The sequence below is a fragment of the Vespa crabro genome, chromosome 2 (assembly GCF_910589235.1).
Source record: "Vespa crabro chromosome 2, iyVesCrab1.2, whole genome shotgun sequence".
NCBI classification, from domain to species: Eukaryota; Metazoa; Arthropoda; class Insecta; order Hymenoptera; family Vespidae; genus Vespa; species Vespa crabro.
This window is the reverse complement of record NC_060956.1, coordinates 1,785,001-1,802,500: the sequence shown is the minus strand read 5'-3', so window position 1 is coordinate 1,802,500 and position 17,500 is coordinate 1,785,001. Positions and strand designations below refer to the sequence as shown.

The 17,500-nt window shown below is 30.8% G+C and overlaps 2 protein-coding genes across 3 annotated transcripts in view; both read right to left on the bottom strand.

Moving 5' to 3' along the window:
• Positions 1 to 1,601, bottom strand: part of LOC124421892 (ankyrin repeat and MYND domain-containing protein 2) — a 2,384-nt gene extending 783 nt beyond the window's left edge. Inside the window, exons 1-3 of the mRNA XM_046957580.1 lie at positions 1,398 to 1,601; positions 571 to 948; positions 1 to 428 (exon numbers count right to left, since the gene is read on the bottom strand). The exon at positions 1 to 428 is cut by the window's left edge and continues 783 nt beyond it. Coding sequence (XP_046813536.1) covers positions 1 to 428; positions 571 to 948; positions 1,398 to 1,598 — 1,007 coding nt within the window. The 5' untranslated portion in view covers positions 1,599 to 1,601. The remainder of the gene's footprint in view (positions 429 to 570; positions 949 to 1,397) is intronic.
• Positions 1,602 to 1,969: 368 nt separating this feature from the next.
• Positions 1,970 to 17,500, bottom strand: part of LOC124421691 (sodium-dependent dopamine transporter) — a 17,445-nt gene continuing 1,914 nt past the window's right edge. Inside the window, exons 1-12 of one of the 2 annotated variants that reach the window (XM_046957162.1) lie at positions 16,951 to 17,098; positions 14,987 to 15,162; positions 9,796 to 9,930; positions 7,620 to 7,953; positions 7,121 to 7,259; positions 6,891 to 7,025; positions 6,164 to 6,267; positions 5,716 to 5,953; positions 5,494 to 5,622; positions 5,156 to 5,356; positions 4,890 to 5,057; positions 1,970 to 4,591 (exon numbers count right to left, since the gene is read on the bottom strand). In XM_046957162.1, the coding sequence (XP_046813118.1) occupies positions 4,376 to 4,591; positions 4,890 to 5,057; positions 5,156 to 5,356; positions 5,494 to 5,622; positions 5,716 to 5,953; positions 6,164 to 6,267; positions 6,891 to 7,025; positions 7,121 to 7,259; positions 7,620 to 7,953; positions 9,796 to 9,930; positions 14,987 to 15,146 (1,959 nt within the window). In that variant the 5' untranslated portion in view covers positions 15,147 to 15,162; positions 16,951 to 17,098 and the 3' untranslated portion in view covers positions 1,970 to 4,375. Of the gene's footprint in view, positions 4,592 to 4,889; positions 5,058 to 5,155; positions 5,357 to 5,493; positions 5,623 to 5,715; positions 5,954 to 6,163; positions 6,268 to 6,890; positions 7,026 to 7,120; positions 7,260 to 7,619; positions 7,954 to 9,795; positions 9,931 to 14,986; positions 15,163 to 16,950; positions 17,099 to 17,500 lie in introns of those variants that run through there. The other variant, XM_046957163.1, reaches the window with a different exon arrangement.

Sequence of the window (17,500 nt, the reverse complement as noted above, 5' to 3'; positions counted from 1 at the left end):
ACCAATGTATTATCATTGAATCCTCTTTGTCCATTAATAGCAGCCGATACAACTGATACAGCAGATGGTGGATCAGTACCCGCAAGTGTTGCTACCATTTGACGAAAAATGGTACTCTCTCTAAATGGAAATTCCCTTACGGATTCTCTCAAGAAAGCTTCTTGATACTCTGGTATTCCATCGCTTTTACTACATTTCAAAAATTTCCTTATCAATATCTCAACTACGTCTGACTTTTTTTCCTCTCCTTCTTCGTTTATTTTATCTTTATCATTTTTCTCCCCTTTCATAGCATCTTGTCGCTTTTGACATTTTATTATCTCCGCTACCACACAGCTAAGATAATGATATTTAAATGCCATAACCTCATTCGTTTCAGCTCCTCTAGTCATCTCTCTATGGCGCAAAGCTTCTAATACTTTTTGTATCTAATTTAAAAAAAAAAAAAAAAAAAAAAAAAAAAAAAAAAAAAAAAAAAAAAAAAAAAAAAATAGAAAAAGAGATCATTGTTTAAGATAAGAAAAATTATATCCTATATAAACATGCAAATGCATTTTAAATATATCTCACCTTGTATGCATTTTCTAAAAGACCAGGAGATCTCTGCAAATTCATAGCTACGCGAACAGGATGTACATTTACTTGCATTATGAATTTATGAAAGGAATCTGCTAAATGCGGTGGAAGCATAGGTTCAGTTTGAAGACCTTGTGCCTTCACAAAATAATCTATATCCGCCTTTGGGATAAAGTTGTTGATCGTAGCAACGCAATTATGATTACCAACGAATGCTGCCATTTGAGCTGGTGTACGTCCTACGCTGTTCGTTGCTGTCAAACGTGCACCATGAGACATTAAAAGATGACACAAATCTGCATTTCCGCTAAGGGCAGCAAAGTGCAATGCCGTGTAAGCATGCTCATGTTGCCCTGCATTGACATCAGCACCCTATATAAAGATACGTTCTTCAATGATAATACATTCAATTGTGCATGAGTTATGTGATAGGAAAGATGATAATTTTTAACAATCATATACATTTAAGATCAATATCAATATCAAACACATCTATAATACATACGTATATATACATTGTCCTAAAAATTTCAATCAAAAATCGAATGAATCTCTATGATCAAAAGTTCAGGAATAAATTGGTATTATCTTTTATTTATCGGCGGATGAAATTTACTTTCGTAACAAAAAAAAGAAAAAAAAACTGAAGAGGTTACTACGATATATAAAAACTTAAATTACATTCGATATAACATATATATATATATATATATATATATATATATATATATATATATCAAATAAATTGTAACTAACATTATTGGTTATGTTTAAATAAATTAATCCGAAAAATAAATAAGGCGGGATAGATTCTAACCTACCTGGTCGAGGAGCATCTGTACAATTTCCTTATTTCCTTTGTAACAAGCATGCTGAAGTGGGCTCATACCATTTTCATCAACAAAATCGACCTTTATTTTATTCGTTGACAAAAGCGTTTTAATATCCGACACTTCATTCTTATTGATTTTATCAAAAATTTCCTTCTGCAAATCAGTTAGACCTTCCTTGGAGGGCGCCATCTTGATTCTAATCGATTGTCACAATTCGAGCGATCGAAGTGGTCGAGAGAATCGAGAATCTTTTCAATAGAATACAAATGATACGTCGTTCGGGCGCTTCGTTTTGAATTTGAAATTGTGTGTAAGAAAAAAAAAAAGAAAAAAAAAAGAAAAGAAAATAATACGGGGAAAAAAATTTTAATTGAAAATTTTCTCTCTCGAATAAGAAAAGAAGGTAAAAAGAAGTGTGACATCGTATAAAAGTTCAAAAAATTATATATATATATATATATATATATAATAAATGTATTCATTTAATGAATTATTAAAAAATATTCTGAGCTAGGAAAATTAGGAGAAATATTTATTTCATGAAATTATCCATAACAATGTTTTTTTTCTTTATCAAATAAACAAATTTTATTTAATAAAATGAGCTTTTACATTTGTTTTATCATACGTTGACTTTCATAAATGAAGATTCAAGTACGAACCGGTTACATGGCTGTGCGACAGTCTTATTTTTTTCTTTTATCTTCTTCTCTTTTTCATATATATATGTATACATATATATATATATATATATATATATATATATATATATATATATATATGGATTAACGAAAAAGAAAATTGTTCCGTAAGTAAGAAATGACAATGCTGATGACAAAAATGCCGGCACTTAATGCCTGCCCAATATGGCTCTTGGAGAGGCATATGTAATAACCGGAGAAAAAATGATAAACGTTTTAAGTGTAATATGATAATAAAAGAGCGATACGCATTTCGATGAGTATTTTTATATTCTATTAACGATAAGACATTCCTCGATGATTGAAGATTCGTCTAATATTATCATTTAATTTCAACAAGGCCCGAGCTGCTACCGATGGCTGTGGTTGCAACTCAGATGCGATGTACAAAATATATATATATATACATATACATACATATATATATATATGTGTGTGTATATTTATATATGTATATATATACATATACGTATATGTATATTATATAGTACTATATATATTTATATATATATATATATATATATATATATATATTATATTCTTTCACCTAACAACAACTATAAACTATATCATACATAAATATATATATCCACATAAACTATTTCCTATGGATCTTACAACGGTAAGTCCAAAAACACTTAGTATCTATTTGAATAATATGTATACCCCCCAGTCCTCTCTATTTATTTTTCTTCATAACTTCTATATCCTCATAATCTTTCTCCATGGACATATTTTATTATTACAAATGAAAGATCTCCTCCCCCGATGAATATATATAAAATTATCATACACATATATATATATATATATGTGTGTGTGTGTGTGTGTGTGTGTGTGTGTGTGTGTGTATAAAGGAATAAAAAGAATAAAAAAATTCCAAATAAAATAAAAATATAATTTTCTTCAGAAATAAAAAATATAACATTACGGATTAATATATTTCAGATCATACAGAGGATTAGATATGAAAGATTCGACTTCTAATATCATTTTATTTGGAAAAACTAACACGTTAGCGACGACATTAGTATTAACGATTATGAACGAGGACTGAGCGGAAAGTTTAATGAACCGTACCCGTGCGAATTCCCACCGACATTATTCGTAGTTGCGCGTCGGTGATATTTTATTTCTAAGATATATATAATGTATATATATATATATATATATATATATATATATATATATATAATCGAGAGAAATAGATAGATAGAGAGAGAGAGAGAGAGAGAGCGTGAAAGAAGGTACCATTTTTACGCGTATAGTCTACACAGCATATACGTCCAGATCTAATACGATCTATAGACGACTTTTGAACGTAAACATAAGAGAAAAAACAAAAATAAAAAACAAATATTAACATCATTAGATGATATCGTTATTATCTACTAATACAATTATTATAGCTGAGTATGAACAATTTCAATTCAGGATCAAAGTAAAAACATTAACAATGCGATTAGGAACTTTTTCGTAGTCATAAATCGCGAATTATTTTCAAATCTTTCTTAGGCGTATTTATTTATATACGTACGTATGTGTCTATGTATGTATGTATATATATGTATCTATATATATTGTATATGAATAATAGAAGAATTTCAAAGCGCGAGCACAAACGTCAACGTCGTACAATAAAATTTGTAATTTTGTCGAACGAGAATTTAACATTTTTTCTTTTTTCTTTTTTTTTTTTCTTTTCTTTTCTTTTCTTTTCTTTTTTCTTTTGTTAACTTTTTCTTTTCTCCTTTAATCTACTAACGTCTTTGCAAGGGACATTGCAACGATGCGCAGCATCGTAATAATATTTACAATCGACGCTTGTAATTTGAGATCGTTCATATATATAGCTTATTTTTTATATCTGTATATATATATATATATATATATATATATTTATGTATGTATATATATATATATATGTGTGTATATCTATATTTACTTGAATTCATTTTAAATCTCACGTAAGAAGATCGCGTCGTAAAGTTTAAGTGAGTGCGTTCGATATCGCTCGTCCATTTTTGTTATTTGATAAAGAAGAAAATAAAGAACGATTGATCTATTAATTTTTTCCTCTTCTTCTTCTTCTTCTTTTTCTTCTTTTTCTTAGTTTTCTCTTTTTTTCTTTTTCTCTTTTTTTTTTTTTTTTTATTTTTCATAAGTCATAATAGGTCCATCGAATTTAAATCATTTTCCGACATAATCGTCTTAGCAAAGATATACTCGGAAACGAGCACCATGCAAAACAACGATCGCACTGTCCTAGACCGGTTCTGGTGGTGGATCGACATCGATACCTTCTCTCGATTGAATCATCACTTCGGTTTGCTCTTTCGTCAGTTCTTCGTTGTCTTTGCTAACATTGGCATAATCTTGATCGCCAACGAAACTTCGACGTACGGCACCATTTGCTACCGACGATAGATCAGCGTTCCTCTGTTGCGTGTCCCTCCATGGCGTCGTTAAAATTTTTATTCTCTAAAATTGATCAGAAACTTTTTATAAATATTATCTGTATTGTATATATATGATATAACATCTTTATTTATTTATTTATTTATTTATTTGTTTATCTTTTTTTTTTTTTGTTCAATTTAATACCTACACAAAATGTAGATAATTAATTGAACCTGTTACATTGAGAATTATTCAATATTTATTAAGTTTTATAACGAATGAAGTTTTATATATATATATAGATATAATCGTATTAGATTAAATTTAATTTATGATCATCATTAGGAACTGAAGAAATTTTGATTTAATAATAATTTACCTGTACGAATGTGCCTGGAGTAACGATGATCTTGTAAATAGCGACACCAGGTATCATGATAATCGAAGAACTAGCAATTAGCCAACCCATTACATTTGCCCATAATGGGTATACATAATCCTCGTAGGTTAATGGCTCATAGCCCATTAAACCATAGACAATGATGAACTATTAAAAAATTATAATATCGATGATAATGAATAGAAATTTTTTTCTTTTAAAAATGAATTAGATATACCGATAGATCGTTGATGGTAATCACTTACCATGATAAAAATCGGTGCTACGAATTTCCAACATACTCGCCAATATAAACCAGGCGAAAATCCTATCATATCTTTAATATCAGCACAAAAACGATCTGCTCCGTAGATCCAACTGATAGCAATTGCTTCCGCTAATACCGCGAACAACATCGAATAACCTGCTGCGTATCGATCGAGTAAATGGAAAAAATAGAAGCCACCCTAAGGAAAATGATTTTTAAAATGATTATCTCTTTTTTCCTTTTTTCTCTGTTCTTTTTTTTTTTTTTTTTTTTTTTTTTTTTTTAACAAACATATCGTACCAACGATTTGTATTGATCTTTAATTATTATTTATACCTGCGAACAAGAGGCAAGTCCAACAAGGAAATAGAGAGTGAATAGACAGGCAACGAAGATCTCACGATGATTGCCTATAATAGGGAACTCATCGCTCAATGCAGTTATTATTGCTTCGGATCCACCAAACTACGATATAAAAGATTTAGATTCGAGCATGGAATAAAATGAAAAAAGAAGAAAACATTACGATCAATCAAGTGATTAATCTAAATTACATACCGAACTGTCAAGACCTAGAGTTAGTAACATCATGAAAAATATCAATGCCCAAAACATTGAACCTGGCATCGTTGCAATAGCTGCTGGATAAACGATAAATACCAATCCAGGTCCTTCAGTAGCTACATCTTGAATAGATTTACCACTGGCACGTGCCATGTATCCTAATACCGAAAAAATCACGAAACCTGCTATGAACGAGGTTGCACTATTGATAACGCTCGTTAATAAGGCGTCCCTAGAAAAAAAAAAATTAATGTCCGTTTAATGTCATTCTGAATAATATTAATTATTTCACTTGTTTATTCGTCATATTTTCTACTCTTCTTTTAATTTCTTTTTTTTTTCTTCTTTTATATATACACATATGCAGGTTACGTATAATATTTTTTTTTTTTTTTTTTTCCTCAAAATCGATGCAATCTTCTGTTAAAACATTATATCTCACTTGTAAACATTGTTGTGATATTTGTTATAACTCGCGTATGCTAACAATACCCCAAATCCTGGTCCCAACGAGAAGAACACTTGAGTAGCAGCGTCAACCCAAACCTAAAGAAATAATAAATTATTTTCAATCGTTTTTTAATTACAATTTCAATATTTTTCAATTCTTAAATAAATCATAGTTAACGATTTATTAATACTCGGCTCGATCGAATTCACGTGTAATCCACCCTAATCGTGATCCCATAAGTAAGCGATAAGTTATATGTCTAACCACCAAGGGAAAAACGTTAGAAATGTGAGAGAAAGAAGAATAACCAACGTAAAAAGAATAATTCATTCTGAACGTAATCCCAACACTATATATAAAATTGCGACTAAGGGAAAAAGAAAGAGAGAGAATGAGAGAAAAAAAAAGAGTCCATTTCGTTGACGAGTCAAGAGGGTCGACCGCGTATGCTATCGTTCGACCAAAGTATAATGGTCATTATGACAGCTACACAGGGTTTCCATTTTCACCACAACGACGGTTAGCTCTCTTTCTTTCTCTCTCTCTCTCTCTCTCTCTCTCTCTCTCTCTCTCTCTCTATCTTTCTCTCTTTATATTTTTCCAATGACAAGGAAACGTTTCAAAGAATTTTCAACAAATTTTTTTTTGAATCCATTTTTAAATAAAATACAATTAATATTCGTTCGAATGAAAATTATTAAATAACAATATACTCAACCTCAGCTTTGGTTATCGCAGAAAAATTTGGACTAAGATAATAACGAATCCCTTCGGCACTTCCAGGCAATGTAACACCTCGAATCAATAAAATCAGTAATACCGCATACGGGAAAAGAGCTGTGAACCAGACCACCTGTAGAAAAATAAATATCGAATCTATTAACGATCAAGGATCTTACGAACATTCATGAGTATGATATATGTGACATAAAGTAAAAAAGATTTTACCTTTCCCGACGTAGATATACCTTTCCAAAGTGAGAAATAACATATTAGATAGACCACCAACAGACATAATGCGATGTCCCATTTGATAGTTCCGAGATCGTGTATACCAGCACTCTCGTGAAGTTCCAAAATGGCGCGACTTTAAAACAATGATATAACTCGTATATAAATAATATATGTGTATAAATCATGTGATTAAAAATTCAATCGTTTTCAAATTCCAAAAAAAAAAAAAAAAAAAGAAGAAGAAAAAAAAGCCTAGATAATCAAACTGATTATACGATATAAATATTTCAAATTGATTGATTCATTCGATAAAATATTTCAAACTGCATCTACATATGTATATGCAGACGATCTAAATGAAACTCGTTATTGAAATAATTTTGACACAAGTGAAAAGAAAAATGAAATATCTACGAAAAAAAAAAAAAAAAAAAAAAAAGCAGAAAAAGAAGAAGCAAAAAAAAAAGTATGTTTAACAAAATGAGATACCAACTTGAAGTACTCCTGAGCTGCGCTGGTGTGTTTGGTATTGTTTTTCGTCGAACTAAGTTCAAAAACATCGAAAGGATCATCGACCGCAAATACTCCAGTTATGTTGTAAGCCAGATCAAAATCAATGTCGTTCGTAGATCGTGGTGGCTCACCAATGGCATAAGAAACGTTAACGTCGAACTCACGACATAGTGGCGTATTCCATGGATTATTGCAAGTCGTCCAAGGTAACATTCCGGAGAAGGAAGCGAAGAAATAACGAAGTGCCCAAGCAATTATCACGTTGTAATAGAAATCGACGTAGAAAGCGATTAGGACAACTGCGTAACCGATTCCTGAATCAAATTAACCGAGTGTTCTAATTAAATTTTAAAGTCCCTTTTGATCTCGTACGCTCTACTAATTTTAACACTCTTTCTCTCTCTCTCTCTCTCTCTCTCTCTCTCTCTCTCTCTCTCTCTGCTTCTTTGATTAATTTTATTAAATTTTATAACAAGTTTTATTTATCATTCCAATTTGTTCTCTTTAATTTGTCATTTAAGAATCATAGATCAACTACCTACTGATAGATCAATCTATCAAATGACATCGAAATGATGGACTTTGAATTTCTCGTTTTACAATATCTCTAATGATAATATATATATATATATATATATATATATATATATATATATATATATATATATATAAAAGAAATGATAATTGTTATAAAAAAAAATAAAAAACTCTTGGACTCCTTTTTCCGTACTCGTCATTGTAAAATTGAACGAACGAAAATTAATGATAAATATATTAATTTCTTCTTTTTTTTTTTCTTTTCTTCTCCATCCTTCCCATCCTTTTTCAAATACTCGTCAAATTGACAAAAACGTGATGATTCTAGCGTTAACACTTTTTGTTGGTTTTAACTCGAAACTAAAAAATATACGCATAGATATATTTCAATATATCGAATCTAATCGAGAGATCTCGTTCGACAAAAATGATTTCTCTTTTAAATCGGATAAATATCGATCGAAATAAGAGATACTTTAATAGGAGATAGAAGATAAGAAAAAAAAATCAATAGGAAAGTCGGTCTTTCGATCGCTCTTCGTATATATATATATATATATGTGCATACATACATACATACATATATATCTATATATATGTATAATACATATATCGACAATGTTCGAAGGATTGGCTGGATAAAATGGTAGCGTGGAAATGAAGTTGAAAATCGGCGGAAATGGAGGCTCTTTGCGAGCCTCTGCCGTTTCTCTTCTATGAAAGAAAGAGAGAGAGCGAAAGAGGGAAAGAGCGAAAGAGCAAAAGAGAAAGAGAGAGAGAGAGAGAGAGAGAGAGAGAAGCCTAGGCTTTCCATGGATTTATACGAGTTACGTAAAGTGCCGTGGTAAATGGCTGAATTGAATATAGCACCGTTGCTACATGCTAGCAAAGCTGCATATATATATATATATATATATATATATATATATATATATATATGAGAGAGACATAACTTCGGTGGTTGGAGAGTCGTCCGGTCCAGCGACTCTCAGGACTGGATGATTGTTCTCGGTCAGCGTATGGTGTGAAAAGAAAGAAAGAAAGAAATAAAGAAAGAAAAAAAGAAAGGAGAGAAAAGGAAAAGAATGGAATAGAAAGGAAAGAAAAGTGCAAAAAGATGAAAAGTGAATGGCATCACACTTGGAATACCAATCACCCTTTTCTCATCTTAGAACGCTTTAGGTACTACATTGCCATTGGCTTAAGAAGAAAGGGAGTAAAGTAACGAGGGCAAAGAGGATTTTGATAAATTGTAGAGTACTCTTTCGTAATCTCAGCCCTTTCAAAACGATATATATTCAATTGGGGATACGTAAATATGTACATATGTATGTATCTTATACGTAGATAAATATATATATATATATATATATATATATATACATATATATATTATCGAACGAAGAATTCGATCAGATTTGTCTTCTTCTTTATCTCTTGTTTTTTCCTTTTTTATTATTTTTCTTTTTCTTTTTTTTCCTTTCTTTTTTTTTTTTCTTTTGTTCTTCAGATATCTCTCAATTATTAAATACATTTAATTGTAATCTTTATGATTATAACACGTTAATTATTATATTTGGTATGTGAAAATATTATATTTTGATTATAAAATATTTTACCTTTGAGTAATGGTACCAATCGACCCCAACACGTTATTGCACCCTTCCTGTTGAATTGACCCAAGGCAAGTTCCATGTAAAACAATGGTATACCACCGACGATCAACATGATGCAATATGGGACCAGAAATGCACCTGTCCAATAATAAATTAATTTATATAATAAAAATATATATCGTACCTGTATTCAATATTTTTCCCGTGAAATCTATTACCACGAGATTTTTTATTTTGGATAAAGATTAATTCGATTATCTTTTCCTCTATCTTTGAACGAGCGAAGAATAAGAAAAGGGAGGAAGGAAAAAAAAAATGAAACTTAAATCGTCGAGTACCTTTCGTTCGATAAAGAGAAACGATAATTGTCTGATCAAAAGGGAAAAAAGAAGAAAATAATTGAAAAAAAGAAAATGGAAAGGGAGAATGGAATCAAAAGAAAAGAAAAAAAAAAACAAAAAAGAAAAAAGAAGAAGGATACGCTTGATAGAAAGATTAATGAATTTTTTCGATCGTTTACATACAGGCAAGACAATTGACAAATTAAACGAAAGAGATAATTTAAAAAAGAAACGTAACAAGTCATTTTTAATATATACGAATAGTATATATATATATATAAATAATATGAATTATATATAATGTATAAATATTTACGAATGTCTTGTTATATGTTCTTTTTATATCTTTTTTACTTTATATATATATACTTTTTTCTTGTATATATATATATATATATTTTTTTTTTTTTTTTAATATAAATATATATATATTTTTTTTATCATCTATAAAACACAATCAACTTGATCACCTCTCACAGATTTTAAATGTCACCTTGCCGCATTTCGGAAAATTCGCTATTTAATTACACGCCTAAAAGCGCTCGGCCGCATCGTCGAGCTTAATATAACAAAATGTAGTTATGCGCTATGATATTGTCACGATGGGAAGAGGTATAAAAGAGGTATATATATATACATATAGTAAGGTACATATATAACACACACGTACGTATGTATTGTATATATATATAGATAGATAGATAGATAGATAGATAGATAGATAGATAGATACGTCGAGATTTCACATCGTCCATTTTTTTTTTCACTTTTATATTGACTTTAGCACGATCTCTCTATATTTTTAGAAAATTGATATATTCTATCATAGACTTATTTAAAATACTAAAGATTTACTTGGACCACGTATTTTAGATTTTTGATATTTCCATGATACTCGTCGACTTAGAAAAGTCGAGTGATATATATATATATATGTATATGTATATATATAAATGTAAATTTTATCAAATCATTTCACGAGGACGAAAAATGAGAAAACGAAAGGGGCATCGCCTTTATCCTCTTGGATTCTCCTTTCGAATATCTTTCTCGTAACCATGGAAACGTAATCGCATTATGGAAGAATATTGTCTTCCGGCCAGTTTAATTAATCTCTCCTTTTTTCTTCTTTTTTTTCTTTTTCTTCTTTTCTCTTTTTCTTTTTATTATCTTAGAATGAATCTTTTTCTTCTATCCGTACACCGATCGTACTAATGATTGCACTTTAATAATTCATTGACTTTCGTCCTTTTTATGATTACCCAATTCATTAACGTTCGTTATAGTTTTTATAATTGTTCATTTTTCTTTCATATAAAAAAATAACTCTTATCTAATATTCAAAAACTTGCATATGTAATTATTAATTTATATAATAGATAAATATGTATAAAATAAATTGACATATATATATATATATATATATATATATATATATATACATGTATAAAAAAAAAAAATTAAAAATCTCAAAAATAAAAAATAAAAATCTATTTGATTTATCTTTATCATATAATATATCTTTTAGCATATAATGTATGTGTGAATATGCAATTTACTCTCTTTCTCTCTCTCTCTCTCTCTCTCTCTCTGCCGAATTTATTTTAAACGAAATCTCCTTTCTCTAATATCTTGCTTGTTCTTACATGAGAAATGACATGAACAAACATCCGGCACGATATGAAACTTCCGGTCAATCTTCTACCTTTGACGAAATTCACATAGCGAGTTCGTAGGTTAAAAGAGTGTTTTTAACTTTAAGTACTAAGAACGAGCCATTTAAATGATTCGACCATTCAGACTAAACTTTTATTTTGTACTTATCTTCTCTTAACTCTCTTGCGTCTCTTATATCCGTATTACAAGCACGATCAATTAAGATTATATCGCGTGCACTGATTTCGAATTAAGATCTCTCATAAAGATTTACTTTGACCTCTTTTTCTTCTTTTTTTTTTCTTTTCCTTTTTGTTCTTTTCCTTTTTGTTCTTCTTCTTCTTCTTCTTCTTCTTCATCTTCGATCGATCAAATTAACGATTTTCAACATCGACTTTTTTTTACAAATCACCGTATATACGCAATCATTTTTCGCTTCGTTGAATAAAAGAGTAATATGTATATATATAAAAAAAAAAAAAAGAAAAAAAAAAAGCAGGAAAAAAAGAAAAACTAAGTCGTAACGATAGAATCAAGATCTGACAGATTATTACACAATCTCTTATAAATCAATACCGTATAACTAAGTGCTCGCTTTCCGATCCGAATGAATAAAAATAATTTCTTGTTATTTTTTTTTCCTGGTAAACAGATTTGTATTATATACACGTAAGCACGTGTATACGAAGATACGAATGACGCTCGTCAAACGATATATATGTATATTATGTCGAAAGAAACACGAGAGAGAGAGAGAGAGAGAGAGAGAGAGAAATATATATATATATATATATACATAGATAATTCAAGATAAATATTGAGGATAAAATCGCAAAATTCTTATGAAAAAAATCTCTGCGATTTTAAATACGCTCGAATGAATTTATGATTTCCTTGTATATCCGAATCCAATATGGCGACGTAAACGTAACACAACGACGAACAAACGAACGAACGAACGAACGAACAAATGCAAAAGAGAGAGAGAGAGAACATAGCAACTACAGCACGTTGCTCGTCCATGATCAAAGGCCCTCGCTCGAATGGGAAATTATAATTAATTAAGCTAATTGGAAATTAGCGACCGATCTTGCCCATCCTAATGGCGCGGAGCTTGCAACGCCCTACTCTCCTCTTAATTGCGTTAGCAGTCGCTTTTGAGGAGCCTCTGTATCGCTGACAGCCATCCCTAATCGTATTCCTACAGGCATCTCGATAGAGCCGAGACTAATGGTTTCGTCGTCGACTTGCCTTCGGCCTTACAAGGGACTCTCTCTCTCTCTCTCTCTCTCTCTCTCTCTCTCTCTCTCTCTCTCTCTCTCTCTCTCTCTCTCTCTCTCTCTCTCTCTCTCTCTCTCTCTCTCTCTCTTTAGTTCGCTTGCTCTCTCTCACTCACAATTTCTCTCTCTTTCTCTCTCTCTCTCTCTCTTGGTTCCTACATCAATCTTTTCAAGATCGAACTAGTTATCTTCTAGAAGAAAGACATTCGATGGGATTAACCTCCGATTGTGAATATAGATCATTCTCGTTGATTTAATAAAAAATTTTCTTTTTCTCTCTCTCTCTCTCTCTCTCTCTCTCTATCTTTTCTCTTTTCTCTTTTCTTTTTTTTTTGTCCTTTTTTTTCGTATCAACCTGGACACCTTAAAATTCATTGTCGCGCATTGTTGAAGAAATAAATGAAAAAAAAAAAAAAAAAAAGAAAAAAAAGAAAAGAAAAAAAAAGAAAAAAAAACAAAATAAAGAAAAGAAAAAAGAAAAAAGAGAGATGTATGAGGAACTTTTCTCTTTTTTCTTCTGTTTTTTTTCTCTCTTCGTTATTATTTCAAAAATCAAATCGACACTGTTTCATTATTTCTATGTAAATAGAATATCTGTCATTATTGTTCCTAGGCACGTTGCGTATTGATGATTAATAAAAAAGAATCATTAAATGTATCGATCTGTGATATAATTGTATTAAATTGAACAGTTTTTATTATCTGTATTGCAAGTAAAGAAGAAGAAAAGACGTAGAAAATATTGAAGACTCTTTCCTTTGGAAAAAATGTGTGTGCGGTTTAATATTCCACGATTTTTCTTTTTTTTTTTTTTTTCCTTATTTTTATGATCTTCTCAAAGATAAAAAATTATTGATCTGTCGCATGTATTAAAACATAGGAAAATATTGCGGAGATAATAAATATATATATATATATATATATATATATATATATATATATATATATATATATATAATTCTTTACGTAGGTGTTCTCACGAAATAATGAATAAAGAATGATCAAAATAAATCTGCCTCTCTTTTTTATGAAGCCTGTTATGGAAATTTAATGATACAAACACATTTATATTTAAATAATATAGCCGACGTCATTAATGATTATTTATCGAGAATATCAACATCATTTATCAATCATACATTCCTATTATCTTCTTTCACAATGAAAAAGATTTTAAATTCTCTGTGTTAGTTTACGACATTAGCATTTAATTTCAGTATTTAATTACAAATAGCATAGCAAATTTTTTGAAATAATATCGTATTTTTCTTCAATATATTTTTTTTAATATATAAGATAGTAATAATAATAAAAATATAACGTTTAGAATGTTAAAGATTTTTACGAATATTATCTATAAGATAATAATCGTAATAAAAATATAATGCATTTATGTGGAAATGATGTTACGCGAAATGAAGAAAGTTGAAAGGAAATTAAATTAAAATTTTCATAATATAAATGACGATTAAAATCTGGAGAGAGTGAGAGAGAGAGAGAGAGAGATTACTCTTTCGGCTTTTAATCACGAAGAAATTTGATCCCTAAGGAAGAGACGGGATAGAATTGAGAAAGCTTCTCCGTGGAAGAGAGAAAAGGAGAGAGAGAGAGAGAGATGAAGGGATCTAAATCCGAAGGTCATTTTCCACGAAGTAAATGGCAATTAGTCTACAGGTTAACGCGGTATTACTTAGCTACTGGAGTGCATTAACAAATGCACGGTCATCTCTCTCGTCAACTATTAAATAAGTTGGTTGACGGTATTAGTGTAACGGGTGTCAAGTAAATGGATCCTTACTTATAGAGTAATGATAAGAGATAGTCGACAATTTTAGAAATAAAATGAATATTACTTTACATCGCACGAACGTAATCCACGATTTCTACGTATTTCAAGCAATCCTTCGCGAAACTTACCACCGCCATTTTTGTAACAGAGATAAGGAAATCTCCAAACGTTTGCAAGATCGACCGCAAAGCCGATGACCGATAAAAGAAAGTCGACTTTTCCAGACCAGGTTTCTCTACGTTCGACGTTTTCGTCGAGCTTCGAGCTCTTTACCACCCTCGACGACATGGTGCTGAGGATTCACCTAAAATCAGAAATAATCGATTACGTTAAAAAAAAAAAAGAAGAAAAAACACATACATATACATATATATAGATATTATATTTCGTTTATATAGACAATAAATATTATACCTTTCGATCTCATAAATCCTATCAACAAATATTTCTCAAAGACTACTATATCTCAACCCTCATATCTTATTCATCTTCGAAATGAACAACAACCAACGAGAAAGCCAATAGAAAAGTCTTACAATTGAGAAGGAACGAATCGTAAATAGGAACAACGTATCTTCAATAAATCCATTTCGATTTGGGATTTGAAAGAAAAACGATAAGATAAGGCAAATTTAATGGAACAGAGATGAAAAAAGAAAAGGAAGAAAAAAAGAAAAGATTGAAAAGAAAGGAAGAGGATAATGGTTATGTTAAATGTATACATACATACGTGCATACATACATATATGGGATGTATTATGTATACGCGAATAAAATAAAAAAATCTCCTGTGTAATAATAATCGTCGAAAAGAGGATGAGGAAGAGGAGGAAGAGGAGGAGTGGGGTGTTACGATGAGTCGCGTGCGAGGCTAGGGTGTAATTTGGCGACGACAAGTTATCGATAGCCCTTGAAACGACAACGCTCGAGTCCCGAACGAGCTCATTGTGTGTGCTCCCTGTGCGATGACGGGTGAACCGGTCAAACGGGGACGATATTTCAAAGGCGATCGCCGCTGCGACCTCAAGCTATCTCTCTCTCTCTCTCTCTCTCTCTCTCTCTCTCTCTCTCTCTCTCTCTCTCTCTCACTCACTCTCATACACAACATACACAAATTCTCTCTTTCTCTCTCTCTCTCTCTCTCTCTCACTCTCTCTCTCTTGCTCTCGCGATCCTCGACGACTCTCAACAAGGGGTTTTCTGTCACGTCCACTGATCCGCGCTTATCCACAGGCGTCTGTCCACCGAATCGTGCCGATTAATTGATATTCGTAAAGTTCTATCCATCGCTTATACCGATCAGAGGACGTCTGTCGTCGGTAAAAGAGGGTACGAAATGTCGCGAGAACGTGAAAAATATAATCACATCGATCACGATTTTTTATTAATCACAATGATCTCTATCGTCCTTCCTCCGTCCACATTCATCCCTCTATCCATCTCATCGCCAACCCGATCTAAAGATCGAATCGAATTCGGTGACGCGCTTTAGACAAGTAGTTTATTGTATTTTCGTAAATCGATAAGATTTTATTTAAAAAAAACAAAAAATAAATTAGGATATGTTACTTTAATTTACCACGATGATCTGGATCAATCAATTTTTCTTTTTATTTTGTCCTTTTTTCTTTCCTTTTCTCGTTTCTTTTTTTTATGTATATATATATATATATATATATATATATATATATATATATATATATAACAATCATAGGAACTCTTACATTTACTTTTAATGTTTTTGAAAATTAATAAAAAGGAAATATATATATATATTGTGGAAATATATATTATGAAAATGTGGATATTCTGTCTTTTTTTTTGTTTTTTCTTTTTTCTTTTTTCTTTTTTTCATTACAATCGTCACAGAAAATGTTTGAACATAATGCACATACATATTCAATTCGTATTAATAGAAAGAAAAAAAAAAAAAAAGAGAAAAAAGAAAAAGAAGAAAAAAGAAAACAAAGAGAAAAAAAGAAAAGAATTATCACTATTATCATTATTATTTATTTATTTATTTATTTATTTATTTATTTTGAAAGAAATTCTCTTATAATGGACGGTATCTGTCGGACGATACAAAACGTACCTTAACGAGAGCTTCGAGAAAAGGGGAAGAATATCTGTTGCTTCTCTCGACGCGCGAACGTTCCGTACCTTCTCTCACGTCTCGGCTACGATCACGAGAATTTAAACGTTTAGCAAGAAGACAACGCGCAACGCGCGGACAAAAAGAGAAACGCTATGTCGGCTGAGTTTCAACAGAGGATTCAAGTTCGAGGAAACGTATTCACGTTAGATGGCCTACTGCCACGTTAGAGAGAGAGAGAGAGAGAGAGAGAGAGAGAGAGAGAGGGAGGAAGGGAAGGGAGAAAAGAAGGAGAATGATTTCAAGGTGATGATGGATACGCCATTGCTATATCAATTACTACTCGCGTCCATTATGGAAAAATGTTGCGGTTGAAATTTTCACTTGTAATAGATCGTCATTTGAAATTTCGCGAATGATTTTGTACAGGAAAAAGAACAAGAATGATAATAATATTTCGACGTAACAGATGTTCTCTCTTTTTTTCTTTCTTTTTTTTTTTTTCCTTTTTTTTTTTTTTTCTTTTTCCTTTGGTTTCTTCTTTGGCTTT